This window comes from Martes martes (assembly GCF_963455335.1).
Source record: "Martes martes genome assembly, chromosome: 8".
Lineage (NCBI taxonomy): Eukaryota > Metazoa > Chordata > Mammalia > Carnivora > Mustelidae > Martes > Martes martes.
In genome coordinates this window covers 880,239-898,005 of record NC_137895.1, presented here as the reverse complement: position 1 = coordinate 898,005, position 17,767 = coordinate 880,239, and the positions used below count along the sequence as shown (strand labels likewise).

Sequence of the window (17,767 nt, the reverse complement as noted above, 5' to 3'; positions counted from 1 at the left end):
TTTTATGAAAGTTATCAAACTTGTGGCAGGGAATTCTTCATAACATCCCTTCATTATCCTTCCAATGTCTGTAGGATCTGCAACGATGAACCACCTTTCTTGTATCAGTAACCTGTGCACCCTCTCTCTTTTTCTTAGCTGGCTTGGTTAAAGGTTTACCAATTCTAGTCATCTTTTCCAGGAACCAACTTTTAGTTCCATTGGTCTCCTCTATTATTTTCCTATTTCCAATTTCATTAACTCCTTTTTTTTTCTTCAAGGATTTTATTTCTAAGTAATCTCTACACCCGACATGGGGCTCAAACTCATGACCCTGAGATCAAGGCTTGCATACTGCACCGACTGGGCCAGCCAGGCACCCCTCTGCTCTGTTTTTTGTTTGTTTTCTTCTGCCTACTTTGGATTTAATTTGCTCTCCTTTTTCTAGTTACCTGAGGTGAAAGCTTAATTACTGATTTTAGATCTTTTCTTTTCTAAAATGTGCATTCGTCTATAAATTTACCTCTAAATACTGCATCTGCCTTATCTTACCTATTCTGACCATTTGTATTTCCATTTTCATTTAGTTCAATTAGAATATTTTTTAAATTGCTCTTGAAACTTTTCTTTGACCTATGTGCTATTTATTCCCCAAATATTTGGGAGACTTTCCAGCTGTCTTTCTCTTAGTGATTTCTGGTTTTATTCCTAGCACTGGGAATTTCCTAAGTGCATTATATTGGATTGATTTCTAAGTTTCATTCTTGTGGTCTCAGAGCAAACTTCATGTGATTTCTGGGCTTTTGTTAAGGTGCTTTTCCTGGCCCAGATTGTGGTCCATCTCGGCGAACGTCCCACGTAAGCTTGAGAAGAATGTGTGTTCCGCTCTTGTTGGATAAAGTGGTCTGCGGATGTCACTCGCAGCCAGCGGGTTGGTGGTGGTGTTGAGCTCAATCACGCATCTGTCACTTCCCGACCGTGGGCTCCGCCCGCTTCCGGTGGAGGGTGTGGCTGCCTGCGACTCCGGCAGTGGAGGGTGCGGCAGTGGAGGGTGTCCACGCAGTGCACTGCGCCCCTCCTCCTGGCGGGGCTGCCAAGTTTTGCCTTATGTATGTTCACCCTCTGCTGTTAGGCACATGCACGTCTACATGCGCTGGCAGGCCGGGCAGCCAAGGAGGGGAAGGCATCTAGGAGAGACGGCGGGAAGAACAAGGGTCCAAAAGTGCGGTGGGGCGGGCACAGGGGCGCGCACGGGGGCGGGCAGTGAGGGAAGTGGGGCTCAGGCCAGTTTGGCAAATTCGGCAAGGGATGTCTGGGCCTTTCCATCCCCAGGAGGCACGTGGGGCTGCGCAGGGGGCTCAGACCACCGGGGGGGTAAGGCCCTCACATCCCGGTGCCCTCACATCCCGGTGCCCGCACCCTTGTGTGGCTTCCTCCCCTTGAGTGTTGGGGAGACCAACCAGAAAACCGGGTAAGAGAGATGGGTGTGCGTGGCTCTGTGCACGTGGTTGCGTCACGTCGGACGGTAACCCCCTCTTCCTGGGTTGCTCTCTCCCTGGCCGACCACGGAAGCGGCCACACCGGCCGGCACCACACGCAGGGACCGAGGGGCTGTCTGGCCAAGAGCCAGCAAGAAGCCGGACCGCAGTCCTACAACACAGGAACGGAACGGTGCCGGCAACTTGAGCCTGGAGCCTGTCCGCCCCCGCGCAGCTCCCGGCAAGGCCGTGGCCGCGCGACACCTGCGCAGAGGACGGCGCCCCAGAAACCCTGAGACAGTAAGTGTGCTTGGCCTGAGCTGCCACCTTGTGGCGGTTTGGTTTCACAGCAAAGGCCGCTGGCGTCTAGGTCCAGGGCCCTAATGCCAAGGCCTTGGAGAAATGCCAGGGGAGTCGAGGACAACCTGGCCAGCGCCAAGGGGCATGTCGCCGGCTGCCGGACACACACTGAGAGCCGTCGCAGACTGCGGCCGGGCGGGCTTCTGAGACCTTGCGGGAAGGGAGTGGGCTGGGTAGCAGGTCGGGCCATCCATGAGCAGAATGACAGGCGTGGGGTCCGCAGGGACGACGAGGGTCCCGCAAGGCTGCGGAGCCTGGCTCCCCGGCCCCCCTCGCAGCTCCCAGAACCACTTCCTGGGACAGTCAGTAGAAGCTCGACAGCGAACGCCGTCAACAACACGATTTAATTAAAAGATAATGACAGTGAAATCAAGAAGTGTATTGTGTGGGGGTCACCGTCTCCGGTGGCCAACGGCGCCCGCCAAGCTCAACATTTGCGATGGGAATGAACCGCGACGCACGCCGGGGAGAGTCGCCGCAGCCGTCAACGCCTCCAAACGGATCCTCCTCCCACGGTCTCCGAATTCGCACGGGCCCCGCGGCTGGTCCGTTCCAGCTAAATCTGCCTTTTCTCATCAAGAGAAAATCTCGCGCACTCCATCTTCAATTCGCTCGTGGCAATCTCTCGGGAGGACCGCACCCAACTTCTCACACTGCCTGGCCGCCGAGAAGAGCGGCCCCACGGGGCTGGCCTCCCGCCCGCCGGGGGCGCGCCCGCCCTGGGCCTCATCCCCTTCTGCCATACGGATGGCGGGTCCTGTGATCCGTCCCCGCGTCGCCGACCACCCCGACCTGCACAGACGCAGACTGAGGAACGTTGTGTGTGAGACGCGTGCTGCGCAGGTCACCTCGGGAGCCCGGTTAGTGGACATCAGCTGCCTCCAGGTCAGAAACGGCCCTTCCGGTCTGGACGCCAAGGCCTGTGAGCCTCGTCCCCCATCCCCTCACCTGCCCCGCTGCCGCCGGCTGCCCCGGGACGGAATCTGGGAGGGGAGGCGGACGCACCGACCGGGCCCCTGGAAGGCGCAGACCCGAGAACATGGAGATGCGGGTTGCTCCAAACCGCACATGGGTGAGCAAACGTTTAACTTCACGCCCCGTCATTTGCCCTATAAATACGGCCCTTCTGGGGATGGCGGGTGGGAAGCCCTGCCCGGGCCGCCCCGCCGGGCTCCCCGCTGAGGAGGCCCGACCGTGTAAGCAGCCGCGTTGATGGAACTGTCCGGCCCTCCTCTGTGCTTCCTCCCGCGCTCATCTCTGCACAGATCTCCCTTTTCCTCTTTGTTTCTGTTAGATTTGTGTAGATCAGTAAAGCGGTTTTTCCCCTTCAAACCTGAGGGTACGGCTGCTGTGAATCTCTTCTTCGGAACCCAGAGCCCTGCTCCGGCCTCCTGGCCACCCCGCTCCACGCAGCCCTGCAGGCCCTCCACGGCACAGGGTGGCTCCTGTCCACACCCCTGTCCCGAACCGGCCCTGCCCGCGGGGGTCCCCAAACCCCTGCCCTCCGGAACCATCCCTTCACAGCCAGCCCCCCAGAACTCAGACGGGGTCCCACCGGTTGGACCCCAGCGGCTGAACGCCCAGTCTCACGGCACGACCCTCGCCCCACGGCCCCCTCGGAACTGAGCCGGGCTCCGGGCACGCAGGAGGGGCCCCGCCCCAAGGACGGCCGGACCCAGCGGCCCCGGCCCAGCTTGAGCCTCCCCAGGAGGCCGTTCAGGACTCCCAGCGGCCCACGGAGAGCGCGGCCGTGACTCACCCGGCGACCCCCACCGCGGCGCCTGCTCCGTGGAAGACACATGCGCTGTCTCTCTCGGGGACACCCGGCGGCTGCAGGTTGCTGCCAGCAGGTCCTGGGCCGGGAGCGCCCGTGCTCACGTCCAACGCAGAGTCCCTGCTAAACGCCAGCAGGGCGCGGCTCACGGTCGGGGCTGGGCGGTTGGCTGGGGCACAGAGGGTCTGTCCCGGGGGGGCCGACAGGGCTGACAGGCTGGGGCACGGCAGCCACAGCCCGAGCACACAGCGGAGGGCGCACAGGCCCGCCTCTCCCTCCGCGCCCGGACATCCGCGCCACAAACACGGCTGTGGGGGCGAACACGCTCGGGGCGCCTGTGACCTCCGAGAGCCCCACACGCCCGGGCGGGGGCCGAGCACCACGGGGATGCCCGGCGGAGGCAGCGGGCGGCCTGGGCTCCGGGCCGGGACCACAGCGACGTGGGCAGTGCGGGGCCGAGCGGGAGCACGTCTGGAAGCAGAGCCCCGGGCCCTGGGGACATTGCCGCGCCGGGGGCCCGGGAGCACTCTTTCTCTGCGTTAGAGTCGACTGTGTGTCCTTTTCTGTGAGGGACATCTGTCGTTCGCCCGTTGTTTTCATCCCACTGCTCTCGCCAAGGCGGTGATCCCAGAGCACATGAACCTGGGGGGTGTGAGGCCCTAGAGAGGGCATGACCCGGGAGCGACACAGGGTCCCCGTCTCTCATGGGGAGACCACGAACTCTGCCAACGGAGAGCAGGAGCGAGAAGGCCCGGCCAGGGTGGCGGGGACGCGGGGGCCCTGAGCTGAGCCGCACCATGAGCACCGCCCACGCCTCGGACACCCGAGGAGCCAGGCTATGGTTCTGCTCCTTCGAGCTCCAAGCAGAGCCTCACCGCCTGGAGCAGAGACACTGAGCGGGTCCAGGCCTGAGTCCCCAGGCCCCGTGTCCCCCAGTGTCCACCGGGCAGCCCAGAGACCACAGAATCCCGGCCCCAGATGACCTGCAGGTGTAGCAGGAGAGAAAGCCGGCGGGGCTGACCCAGAGCACATGGTCGGTGCCTGCCATCTGTCCCGGGCTGCCCAGCTCCCACCACCAAGGGTCCCCACGCTGGCGCCGGGCCCTTGCACACCCACCCCCAAGCCACCCACCCCTCCCAGCAACTCCCCTCCCGGGATGCTGACTTCTGGTGCCCATGCCAAAAACCTAGACAGAAAGGGACCATTTGCCGCCCCCTTCCAGTGGGTGCAGAGTGGGCTGCCCCCAGGTGACCCAGCAGAGCCCCAAGGTGACACCATGTACCAGCCCCTGCTGGGCGGGCGCCTCCCTTCCCGCATCTCCCTCTCACCTTGCCGGGCCGCAGCCCCGACCCCAGCCCTGAGCCCTGAGCGCGGCGGGCCAGGCCGGCTTCTGAAGAACCCCCGAAAGGCAGCAGGTGCAGGGTCTGGGGCAGGTCCGCGGGGGAGCCCCGCACCCCTGCAGCCTGTCCCAGGCGACGGGTAACACGCTGGGAGGCCCGACTCCACTCCAGTGGATGCCACGAACGGAAGCTCACTCTGCTCAGACCCCGTCAGCACCTTCTTCCAGTCTTTGGTGTGACTGTGACCCCGACCCTGACCCTGACCCTGACCGTGCGCGGGTGGGAGGGGCCGCCAGCTGCCCTCCCCAGCAGCCTCCGTTGCCGCCCCAGCAGGGGGCCGGTGGGGGGGTGCCTGGGGTGCAGACGCAGCTCAGTTCGCAGATCGCAGCCAGCGTCAGGCCCACCGTGACACCCCCGCCGCCAGCAGCCCCCCGCCGAGGGCCACGGCAAAGAAAAAGCGTCCGTCAGACACAGGACAAGCTATCAAAGGAAGACATTTTATTTTCAAGTTTCTATGGAGATGTTACAAACAATGGAGACTGAAGGGGAAAAAGAAAAAACATTAAAAAATTTTAAAACTACCAGTTTAAAATAAAAATATGATTAGGTAAAATAATAAATAATGCCATCCCATGACAACTTTAAGATGAAGGCATGTCGCGTGCCTCGATGAGCCGGCGGGGACAGGCTGGCGTGAGCCCGCCCAGCGCCCTAGAGAGGGAGGAATGAAGTGGCCACACCGTCCAAATCTTGACTTTATTTTTTAATATAAAAACCGCATTTTTGGAAACCCACCCTACCTTTTCCCCTAACATAATGCTTTACCTCTTAAAAATAAAAATAAAGTACTAATTCTATATACATCACATGTACCATACAAAAATGTATCCAAAGTTTCTATTGCTACCAAAGTGTTCTAAATTAAAACGAGTTACAGAAAGCCCCTCATTGTAAACAAAAGATTACAAGTTACAAAATCAAAGAACACACAGCCAGAGTCATTTACACAACAACCAACACATCCGGCTCCCAAAGCAAGTTGAATTTTTATGTGCTTGTATAAAAATGCATATCAATATACTTCTGCAAATTTATCTTTCATTATAAAGCAAATGAGTACACTTTCTACAATAAATATCCCGCTGGGAGGCACACCCGTGGACAGGCGAGGGCAGGCGGCGGAGGCTGGAGGCGGGCGAGGACGGTGAGGACGCGACACCCAGAGGACGCACCCGCCCCGGCCCTCACGGGGGACGGCGGAGTGTTTTTGGTGATTTGCAAGTGATGTACACAGCATAAATTTATTCTCCACCTCTTTCCACAAAGTACCATCAAAATAATGTCATTTTCTTTCTTAAAATACACATTTGTCATTGTAAATTTACATCCCGTCTTATTAAATAGTGGTACTCCGTGTAAAGAGTATGATTTACAAAATTATTAAACATTCAAAAGTCTTTAAAAAAAAGCTACAGGTCAAAGAAAGTGAGGCGAGCAGCGGCCTCCAGCCGGACGTGCGGTGGGCACAGACGAGCCGGGAAGGCAGCCGCACCGTTCAGAGCGCCCAGACGGGGATGTTCCCAGAGAACTTGGAAATAAAACCGGCCCTCTGCGCGGGAGGACGAAGGGAAGAACCAGGCCTAGAGATCAGAATAAGTTAAGTCTGGAACAATATACACGCATGTACAGCTCATCCACACTATGGACAAGGCCACGCGAAGGCGGGCGGGTCAGTCGATGTCACTGAGGTCGCTGGTGGGCTCCCCGTGCACGCGGCTCAGGTGGCTCATGGCGCGGTCGAAGGCGACCCTCACGGCCTTTCTGATGCTGGAGTTGCGCCCCTCCATCATCTTCAGTTTGTCTATGGTCTCGTCCATGCCCAGGGGGACCATCTTGGACTTGGGGAGCCATTGCCTTTTTAAGAGAGAAAAGAGGGGAGCGGTCAGGGCCGCCCGCCCGGGGAGCCAGCAGCTCCGAGCTCCTGGGCCGGCGGGGATGCGCGGCGGACGCCAGGCGCTCCAGGGCCAGCCTCAAGGCCGCGGGCGGAGGGGCACAGCCTGACCCTCCTGCGAACCCTGGGAGGGGCCGGGGGCTCAGGGACGGTGGGCAAATCAAGTCTTCACCACGTCTCCTCCATGACACTTCCCAAGGGGCCACTGCACCCTGGAGGCTGGCGGGAGACGAGCACAACCCATCAGCCTTCCATACCTTACCTGAGTGGCCACCAAGGGCACACACTGACACTCCCTCGCACAGCGAGCAGGGGAGGGCAGGGCCACGCCAGGAGGGGCGGGCAGGTGGTCCGGGCTGTGGGGCGGCCGCCCAGCCCTCAGACCAGACACGGCGGGCACGAGCCCCCACCGCGTCTGACCAGGACCAGGTCACGGTGAGGAGAGTGAGACGGAGGTGAGGAGAGAGACAGACGGGGGTGAGGAGCGCCCCGGCCGCCAGCGGCACACACAGCGCGATCGGTCTACACCCCTCCACTGGCCCCGCACGGCCCCTCCACGCCAGGGAGCCCCCCGCCAGCACAGGGAGCTCTCAGCACGGAGACCACTCACGCGCACCCAAGCGTGCTCGGGGACAACAAGGGACCCGAGCAACGTGGGGGTTGTAGGACCCCAGGCCCAGGAGCGCCGCGTAGACCCACACGGGAGAGGAAGTGACAGGGCCAGGTCGGCTGTCCCCCAGCAGGACCCTGGAGCACTGAGCGGCCTGACAGCCCAAGGCCGGCCCCGGCGTGGCCTGCGCCCCGGCACTCACCAGCTTCTCTTGTTGTCGAAGAAGAGAACGAGGAACAACTTCTCATCAGCCTTGGTCTGCATGTGCTCACCTATCTTCAGCACGTCCAGCGGCGGGGCCGGGATGGTGACCCCGTTGTGGTGGCCGGGCACACGCGGCATCTTGGGGTCGATGATCTGTCGAGGGAGGACACGTGCGGGTCACGTCTGAGGGCCCGTCTGCCACGGCCCCGGAACACGCTGCTCCCTGACCCTGCACACACGTCCCCCGGCCAACGCTCACGGGACACTCGTCCCGACAACAGCAGCGGCACGGCCCCCGGACTCGGGGCTCAGGACCCCACGCCTCAGCACCCTGGCTCCCCGAAGGGCAGCCCCACAGACCCACACAACGCACAGCCCAGGGTCACAGCCCCACAGCCCGCTGCCCCGAGGCTCACCAGGGCCGGATAGGAGGGGTAGCCACTGCACTTGGCCCACACGACTTTGAGAGGCTCGAGGACGGAGGCCGCAGCATCGGTTGAAATCCACATGCTGTTCTGACCGACCTCTGGGCAGAGAAAGGAAGGACGCAGGGCGTCATCGGGAGGGCCGGGCGCCGGGCACATCTCAGGCCACCCCTGCAGGAGTCCCACCTGACCCCAAAGCCTGGCCCGGCTGGCAGCAGCCCAGCGGGTCCCTCGCGCTCCGCCAGATGCGGAAATGTGGGGAACCGGCAGGCCTGCGGTCCCCCATATGTGGCTGCAAACGGCCACTGAGCCTAACGTCGGCGGCCTCCAGAGTCTCATGACCAGGAAACATTTTGACTGAGTATCCCCCACACAAAATGATAATGCACAGGACAAAGCTGTCCCCGTTGTCCCCACGGTCCCCCTTCCCGTGAGCGGCAGCCGTCCCGATGCGCGTGGAGCTCACAGACCCCTGGAACGGAGGCCAGCTCGACCCCACCCGGCAGAGCGGGCACCCACATCACGGCCTGTGGAGGACAGGGCCCAGACTCACCTGCGGCGATCCTGGCCGCCTTGGCGTAGTTCCCGTTCTCGATGCAAGAGATCAGCTCGCTGCGGTCCTCCAGCGTGTGCCTACGTACCAGGGCAGGCTTGCCCCGGCCACACCTGGGCGCGCTAAAGCTTCAGGAGGAAAAGCAAAGCCGTGTCAGGACACGCTCCTTCCCCTCCACCCCGCCTGCAGCCGGAGCTGGGCCCCAGAAGACACACGGGGCAGATGCACCCAACAACCCAGAGCGTGCGGGGCCCCCACAGGGCAGACGGGCGGGGCCGTGCTTGCCACCCTTCCCATCAGCACACGACTCTGGGAGGAGAAGGTCAAGAACAAGTGTAACCAAACTCAGAAACTGCCCGTTTTCCACAAACAGTTAGTTTCCCATCTCTGGTTAAGCTCCACGAGGCAGGTGGGAACACAGGACGCTCGAGCCCCTGGGGGGGAGGGGGAGGGCAGGGCAGGCGGGCGCAGGTCAGCAGGCAAGCGGGGCTGGGCCCACCTCGTGTCGCAGAGCGGGCTGCTGCTGGATGCGATGCTGGACTCGGAGGCGCAGCGTCGTCGGGGCGCGGCTCTCCTCCCCGGGGCGCCGCCCGGCTCCTGCTCGCTCTGCGCACCCCCAAAGCCATTGGTGAGACCTGCAACACAGGCACAGGGGCACCTCAGTCCCACGCGCCGGACCACGCTGCACAAGAGCGCTCCCGTCCGAGGCCGCACGGCATCCAGTCGCCCGCACCCCGACCCCGCAGCGCGCACGGCAAAGACACGGAGGTGCCCTCCGAGCCCAGAGAGTGCTGGTCTGAACACGGCGCTCTTCTCCACAGAGCAACACGGTCTGCACAGGCCCCACAAAGGCAAAGCTGAGCGCACCCAGCTCGTCCTCCCCAGATCAAAGGACTCTGCTGTGTGACGAGCCCCCTCGTGGGGGACGAGCCCAGGTGAGGCCCCTCGCCACCACCAAGAACAGGTTCACACGTGGGAGCTTCAATGAGAACAAGTGCAAGGAAACACGCGCCTCGAGAACACGTCAGACACGTGAAAGCAAGCGACGCGCCCTTCAGCCCCGCGCCCCACAGTGCCAGGGCCACTGGGGAGACGACCACCCCCCAGTTTGCCAACCGTCTGTGCAGCCGAACAAAACACAGTCCACCAAGAACCACGGCAACTCTGAACCGCGCCGCTGCCTCCCGAAGCCCCCGACACCCCGACAGGCAAGCGGGCCGCTCGCTCGGGGCCCGACGGCTGGGGCATTGGGCACATTTCTCTTCCCAAAAACAATCTCACTCCCATCCTTAAAAAAACGTTAAATCTGATTCTTTAGAAGTTTTCTGAAGGAGGTGGCGAGATCACGGGGTTTCCTCATCGACTTTACACGCCACTTTCTCAGCTGCCAAGGCACACGTTCAAGGAGCACAGCCAAGAAACACAGCCGCGGGCAGCAGGCGAGCGCCACTGCTCACGGGACAGCCCGAAGCGACTCGTTCTCCTGGACTAAGTCCTGGAGACGTCTTGTTCCATTCCCCTGCGACTCAGCAGCACCGGTTCCGAGAGAACCGAGCTACCACCATGCTCGCATCGGCACCCCGGCGGGCAGGGCAGCTGGCGGGGGCCGTACTCGCCGACGGCGTTGGGACAGTCGTGGCCCATAAAGCGCAGCTGCTGAGCGGAAGCCAGGAGGCCAGCGGGCGGGGACGCGGGGAGGAGTGAAGCAGCACTGAGGGTCCCCCAGGGGCTGCAGAAGGCAGCGGAGGCGCCAACGCAGAGACGGCCCACCCCACCCAGGCTCCCTGTAGGGATGAAGGACAGGGCCACCGTCCCGCAGGCGCACGTCCGGCGCCCGGCAGCAGTGAGGCCACGAAGCCACCGCCTGTGCCCTCGGAAGAAGCCCCAGGACATCACCCGACGGGCCCTACAGCAACCGCCTGAGCAACGAGGCCACGCAGCGGCAGCCACAAAGCGGCTCTGCACGGGCTCACCTTGGAGCTGGGGCCTGGTGACTCTGGATGGCCTCACCGGGCACTTGCCACCTTGACCCCAGCTCCCTTCCACCTGCACCTTTCCCTACAGAGCTGGAGCAGGCACGACCGGGGCAGGCACGCGAGGCACCCGGGAAGAGCTCAGCCGGGGCCCGCTGCCTGTCCCCGACAGGCAGTCATCGCCCAGAACAGCAAGAGAAGATGCCTGTTCCAGAGCGCCCCGGCCGAGGTCAGACCGAGGCCCAGCGCCTGCGCAGAGGCATCCAGGGAAGTCGATGACCCGGCACTCGTGTTCCCAAACATGGCTCCAGACTTCACTCGCGACCAGGAAGGCGGCTCCGAGGGCACCTGCACCCGGTGCTCGGGAAGAACCACCCACAGCCGTGCTCCCCACGAGACGCGAGGGCGACAGGGCAACCGCGGGGCTCCCGCGAGCTCCCGGGGGCACTGAAAGGACGCCGACGCCCACGGTGACTAGTTACGCGCACCGTTTGTCTGCTACCCAAGAAACATCACTTAACAGCTGCTAACTAGCAGGCATCCCAGACACAGCCGGCAAGCGGAGGCTGCTGGGGCCGGAGCACAGCCCCCCCCGGGCCGCCCAGCCCTCCCAATGTCCTCAAGGTGGCCGGAGGCTGGGGCAACAGCGTCTCTGCCCCCTCCCGGCCCACAGATCCCCTGCGCACACACGCTTCCTCCCAGCCAGCTGTGGCTGAGGGAGCCCCCGACCCCACCCTGCACAGCCCGCAAGGCCAGGGCAGGTTTGGGGATCTGTGCGGAGACGGGCCCGCGAGCCACTCGCAAAGGGCAGGCGTTCACGCGGCACCTGAGGCCCTAGCCAAAACCACGTCCACACCAGCTCTTAACAAACCACTTCAGGGAAATATACGTTTCTCAACACTGAACGTCAGGTCACTGTGCTGCAAAACACAGAGGATGAGCCGGCCGCGTGGAAAAGGCTGGAGGCCTCCGGCGCAGCAGCCGCGCCCCCAGAGCACGCGGGACCCTGTGTCCAGGCCCCGCCACACAAGGACCATCCTCTCGGCCCCCACGGGCACAACAACCCAAACCAAGAGACGCTCTGGCCCAGCGGCTCCCCTGGGGAGCCTTCTCGGGTCATAGCTGGGCCACATGGGGACGGGGTCCCAAGGGGCCTCCTGAGACGGCCGGTCAACAGCGGCAGAAGCTAAGCCCTCGCGAAAACTTCGTACAGCTGCGAGCTCGCGGGAACAGCTCCCGGCCGCCAGGCAGCGAGAAGCGCCTGGTGCTCCCATGCGGACGAGGCCCACATCTGCCACACCCTCACTGCTCCTCAAGGAACCTTCTGCTGGTGCTGGGCAGGAGGCAGAGAAGCAGGGTGGGCCACGCTCCCCGCACACCACACCCCGTGGCGCAGACACAGGGGCGCTGCCCGCCAGCCCAGGAGCTGCCCGGCTCCCCCGACGGTACGGCCAAGGGTGCGCCGCCAGGCCAGCTCCAGAGACCAGGGCACAGCGACTGTGCTCGGCCTCCCGAAGTGCTGGGGCCACCCGCTCCTTCGTTCACACGTCTTTATTTGTACTGCTGGCAACACAATTGCGTTTTTGAACTTTTTCAGAAAAACAGCAAATGAGATCCCAACCACCCTGCTTTTGCCTCGACCGCCTCCCGGAAGCGGTGGCGGCGGCAGGGCAGGCCCCCCGCGCACAGCAGGCGTTCGGCGTGGAGAGCAGAGACAGAGCCGCCCGGCTCGCTCAGGACTCCCCGGGGGCGAGCCGGCCGGCCGGCAGGGAAACACACAGAAGGGCAGGAGACCAGGCAGAAACCCAGGAAAGACAGACAGTGACAAGAGAGGGGAGGCATCAGCGTTCACACATGTCCCGGCCGGGCCGCGCACCCCGCGCCTGGCCCGGAGCCCCCGAGCCCTCCCGGCCAGTTCCGTGCCTGCTGAAGGCGGGATCACAGTCTCGGTCCACGTAAGTCATCCACGGGCGCCGCAGGCTGTCTGCGCCCCCCGGCTCTAAAGCCGCCCTCGGCATCATTCACACCTACCCACGGGGTCGGGGCGGGCTGAGGCGGCATCCCTGCCGGCGGCGGCCGGCTCGAGGAGGGGCACCGGGCGGCTCTCCGGCACCAGCGCCGTTGCTCCCGGGGGCGTCTGGCTCTGACTTACAGAAGGGGGTGGGCGGGGTGGGGCCCGTGTCCTCCACGCGCCGGTGTGTGTGTTTTTGTTTGGAAGATGGCTGAACAGATGCTCCCAGCGTCCTCCACAAAATTATGTGAGACCCCAGGGTGCAGTGACCGCTCAGCAGAGCTCCGGTCCACGTGGTGAGAGAGGACAGTTAGGGTCCAAAGAGTGAGCTACCCAGCACGCTAGTGGTTAAACTGAGAACCTGGAAAACAGCGAAAAAGCCATTTAGTCTGACTGGGGGCGCCGCGAGACCAGCCTCCACGCTGAGCGGCCTGAGGGTGAACATGATTCCCTCTCTGTGTCTCTGTGTCTGTACTTCTGTCTCTCTGTCTCTGTGTGTCTTTGTCTGTGTCTATCTCTCTGTGTCTCTGTCTCTCTCTGTATCTCTGTGTCTATCTCTGTCTCTCTGTCTTTGTGTCTGTCTCTCTGTCTCTGTGGGTCTGTTATCTGTCTCTGTGTCTGTGTCTGTCTCTGCATCTCTGTTTCTGTGTCTCTCTCTCTCTGTCTCCATTTGTGTCTGTCTGTCTCTGTGTCTATGTCTCTCTGTGCCTCTGTTTCCATCTGCCTTGTCTCTCTCTTTCTGTTTCTGTCTCTGTCTCTGCTCTGTGTGTCTCATTCTGTCTGTCTCTACATCGGTCTCTGTATCTCTGTCTTCGTGTCTCTCACACGCACACACACGCCACGGCACGTGACGTGCACACGGCAGGCGTCTCGAGAGCAGAGACCAGGAGCGCGGAAGTCCCGGGCCAGCTGTCCATTCTGGGAAACAGATGAGCATCGCGGGAGGAGGAAGCGAGAAGACAGAGCGTGGGCTCCGGGTGGCGCGGCGCCGGCACGAGCAAGGTCAGGGTCTCTACCCCGGGCCGCCCCCCGGCCCTTCCCACAGCTCGAGAGCAGGGAGGGCCCCGAGGCCGAGCGTCTCCAAACGAGAGGGTCTGTCCTCCCTCTAACTTGGGAGCTTGCAGCAGGCCGCGGGACGCCAGCAAAGCCCCTCCACGGCAGAGCACGCGGACGAATCTCTGGAAAAAGTGCAAAGTTCAGAACAGGTCACGTCCGCAGACAGTGGAGGCCGCCCCTCGGAGCGAGCGGTCCAGGGCGTGCAGAGAGCGCCAGGAGGCGGAGGTGAGGCAGAGCCAGAAACGGGCGCCACGATGGGCAGCAGGAGGCGGCGCGGGCCTGGGCCCAAGCGCTGCACAGGTCCCAGGGCTACTAAGACTCCCGGGCCGCGCGGGACGGCGTCGGGACTCAGCACGCAGCCAGTCTACTGCCGCTCTAGAACAAGAAAGCAAACACCCCCGCGTCAGTCATGCCACCGGGAGCAGGTGTTTGTCCGGTCGCCCGCCGCGGCCCGCTCAAAGACGCTCCTGCGCGGCCCCCGCTCGGCCGCACACGGGGCACGGGGGTCTGGCACCTCCTACAAGGGCAAGGGCGCCCGCGGAGCCTCACCTATTCGGAGGGCGGGGGGCGGGGGGGGTCAGCTACAGCAGGACCCGCCTGGCTGGGTGAAGGCCACGGTCGGGCCCCACGGACCCTCCTCTGACACCAGTTTCGTGGCACACCAAGGCCGCGGTCGAGGCTCTGGCCCGGGGCCTGGAGCCCCAAACAACGTCCCAGCAGCTATGCCCAGGTGCCCGCGGCACGACGCGCTCTGGCTTCCGTCCTCGCGCGCCAACTGACCTCGGCGCTCACACACACAGCGCGGAAGGAGTGTGCCCCTGGCCCAGCTCCAACACGCCGCAGCGCGGTATCCGGACTCGCAAGCGCAGACACGAGCTCTGTGCACGGCCCATGCCTCCCCCGCGCAGTTCACGGTACGCGGAAACAGAGAAGGCTCCAACCCACCCGACAAAAACAGCGGCACAGAGCGCTTCCGTCACGTTAAGTGAATGAAGCAAAGTTTTGCACACATTAGGACAAAAATCCTACAGAATCTTCCGGCCACCAGAAGGAGTCGCATGTCGGCTGCAGGGCAGGGAGCGCGCCCCAGCCACCTCTGCCTGGCCACCCCCACGGAATGCGCCTCTGGGTGCAGACGCGACAGGCGGACCCTCGGCACCGACACTCCCGGGCCTCTGTCGGTGGCACGGACCCAGACGACGCGCACAATCAGCCGCACCGCCCGGGCTGCACGGGCTCAGGAAGGACGGCCAGCCGCGCCCGTGGGGTGGGGGGTGGGGCAGAGAAACTGAGGCCTCCAGGCCGCAGCCGCCCTGGCTTGAGAAATTCAGGGGACTCAAGGACAGAAGCCCAACGCGCAGGACCAACAGGCTCCGGGGTCACGTCAGCAGCTCCCAGAGGGGACACCGCCTCACCACTGCAGGCCGGAGCCACACAGGCCCGCAGGGGACCGTCACCATGCTCCCTGATCCACCGCGCCACCCACATCCCGGGACACACCGCGTGCGCCACCGGACCCCGCCAGGCCACCCCAGCCCCCGACCGTCCGCAGCCAACGGCAGCTGAGGGCCCCGCCGGGCGGCTCCAGCGACAGCCCTGGAGGAGAGAGACCGCGGCGCCCCGGGGCATTTACCTGTGTCCAGCCGCTTTCCCGGGGACCCCTCCTCCACCTCAGAGTCGCCGCAGGTGCTCCGCGACCTTTTTCTTGGCTGCAGAAGAGTCTCCAACCTCGGAAGGACTACAGACAAAAAGGTTTTGGTCCCTAGCTGAGGAGAAGTTGGCTGGGTTTCAGTGTTCTTGGCAGACTTTGGGGGGCTTACACTTTTCGATTTGCAGAAGAGAACAGAAGTGCGTCTGTTTACATCGCTTGCTGGCTCCGGCACCGCGGAGACCGCCGCTGGCGCATCGCCACTACCGGCGAGGGTGGGCTCTGGAGGGTGTCCGATTACCAGTGCGCTCTGAGTGCAAGTGCTATGTGATTCATTATCAAATGTGACTCTTTTGAATAGTTTACTCTGCTCTGGGTTGAGTTCTACTGGTTTGAGGGTTGGTGGTTCTGAATTAGTCTCCGAGTTTGAAGGAAGAGGTAATGCATCTGATGGTTCAAGTTTAGGGGGAGATTTATCTCCTGAAAAAATTATAAATAAAGTGATTTTTGAAAACTGATAATTATAAGATCTATTATAAAACTTACTATAAATGTGAAGTCCACCAAAACACTAATTCAGTCAAGGAAAACAGCACATCACACATACTGTCTGCGAGCGGTGCGGGGCCGCAGCGGCCCGGGCCCGTCAGGGACACTGTGTGCTTCCCTAACACCGAACACTGACGCGCCCCGGCGCCCGGGCTCCAGGCGCGCAGGGTATCAGTCACTCTCCGAAAGCGACTGTTGAGGACTGCCTCCACATACGCCAGGACCGACACCGTTCGCGTCTGTGACCGTGACCGCAATCCACCGTTCACTTACCTTGAGGAAGAGGAGTACGTCCCATAACTAGGGGGCTACCCGGGCATTCCCGCACGGTCCTGACCTGGGCCACACAGTCAGCGCGCAGGTCAGCAAGAGCATGTAAAGCTGACTCTGACCGAGAGGTTCTAGGTTGGTGACAAGGCCCATCTGGTGAATGGCGGGTGGCTGTGAATGTCTCACGGGAGCAGGAAAACGTCCCCCTCAGATCTCCACCACCCCACAAGCCACGCCCTGAAACGTTATAACGGAGAATCTTTTTCTCAAATCTGACTTTAAAAATAAAAACACTCTTTCGAAGACGACTATCTTTGCCTCACTTAAAAGGCTTCTTGAAACTATCAGCATGAAAACCAGAAGTCCGACGACCCGAGGGAACAGGGCTTTATCCGCGCGCCCGAGAGGAGGTCCTCCAGGGACCACGCAGGCCGGCCGCGCCAGGGAGCAGCCCTCCGGACAAGCCACTGCTTTGGGCTACAAGACACGTGACACCAAACCGAGAGTAACAATGCGCACGGTCCGAGGAGGTCCGTATAGCCTCACTAAGTACAGTTCTCCTCTTACTAACCCTCCGAACCACCGAAACCTGCATGGAAATACCTAAGAAGGTCGTGTCTCAAACCCGGTCATTTTGAAGGCGGAAAGCTGCACGGCTCCTGGGGCCCACGTACGGCCCAGGGCGCGGTCCTGAGAATCTCCCTTAGGAACGTGAGACGGAGCCAGGCAAGGCTCAAGCCGCCACAGCGGCAAACCTCTCCTCGCCCCAGACACGGCCCTGCTGGGCCATGGGGGGACCCAAGCCCTGAGGCAGTGTGTGCAGCAGAGGGGACCCAAGTCCTCCCGTGCCCACGCCGCTACCACGGCCGTACCACAGCCTGAAGGGACCGTGTGGCACCCGTGACGCAGAAACACTGAACCACAAGCCACGCGGACCGACACGGGGCAGGGTTCTTCCTGCCTGTCCCTTCAAGCCCCTAACAGGTTTAGGAAAACAAAAGTCCCGGACCACCCAGGGAGACCGAGCAAATGGAAACCGCAGAGCAGAGGGGGCTGCTGCTGCTGGGAAGCTTCTCCAAGAAGCCCGCCGCCAGGCAGGGACTCGCCACCGCGGCCCACGCCCACTCGCGTGAGGAACCACCACGGCCCCTTCCCTGAGCGTGCGCCTCAGTTCGCCACCTGCCTCCCGTCCCCGCCCCGGCCTCTCCCCGCAGGGCCCCACACCAGGCTCCCAGCCTGACCACGGCCCCAGGAGTCCCGCCCCCGTCGCCGCGGCCAGCAGCCTGCCTCTGTCTTAGCCAGGTGGGCTTGGCAACGCAGGCCACGGCCACTGGAGCCTGAGAAAGCCACCCCCTCCCCAGGTTCTCCTGGGCCCCCTCCTCACGTGCCCTACCCGCGCTTCCCCCTCAGACTCCAGTCCTGGCTCGGACCCGAGCCCGCCCGTCCAGCCTGGGCAGCCGGCCGCCAGGGCACCCACATCCCCGGCCAGGTACACAAGGCCCCGGACCGACAAGGTCCACGCACACGTTCTCCTGCCTCTCACGCTCAGCCCACCCAGGGCTTTCTTCCGCCCTCGCGACCCTTGT

General features: G+C 62.6%; 1 protein-coding gene across 8 annotated transcripts in view; it reads right to left on the bottom strand.

The window, feature by feature from the left end:
• Nucleotides 1-5,407: 5,407 nt before the first annotated feature.
• BRD1 (bromodomain containing 1) overlaps nt 5,408-17,767 on the bottom strand; it is a 42,544-nt gene continuing 30,184 nt past the window's right edge. For 2 of the 8 annotated variants that reach the window (XR_013967265.1, XR_013967266.1), the window contains exons 8-14: nt 15,535-15,842; nt 15,348-15,452; nt 9,174-9,309; nt 8,675-8,802; nt 8,113-8,222; nt 7,695-7,849; nt 5,408-6,845 (exon numbers count right to left, since the gene is read on the bottom strand). Coding sequence is in view for 6 of the 8 variants with exons in the window: in XM_080811246.1 (XP_080667372.1) it covers nt 6,662-6,845; nt 7,695-7,849; nt 8,113-8,222; nt 8,675-8,802; nt 9,174-9,309; nt 15,348-15,842 (1,208 nt within the window). In the remaining 2 variants the exon portion in view is untranslated. Of the gene's footprint in view, nt 6,846-7,694; nt 7,850-8,112; nt 8,223-8,674; nt 8,803-9,173; nt 9,310-9,494; nt 14,090-15,347; nt 15,843-17,767 lie in introns of those variants that run through there. The other 6 variants (XM_080811246.1, XM_080811247.1, XM_080811248.1 and 3 more) reach the window with 4 other exon arrangements.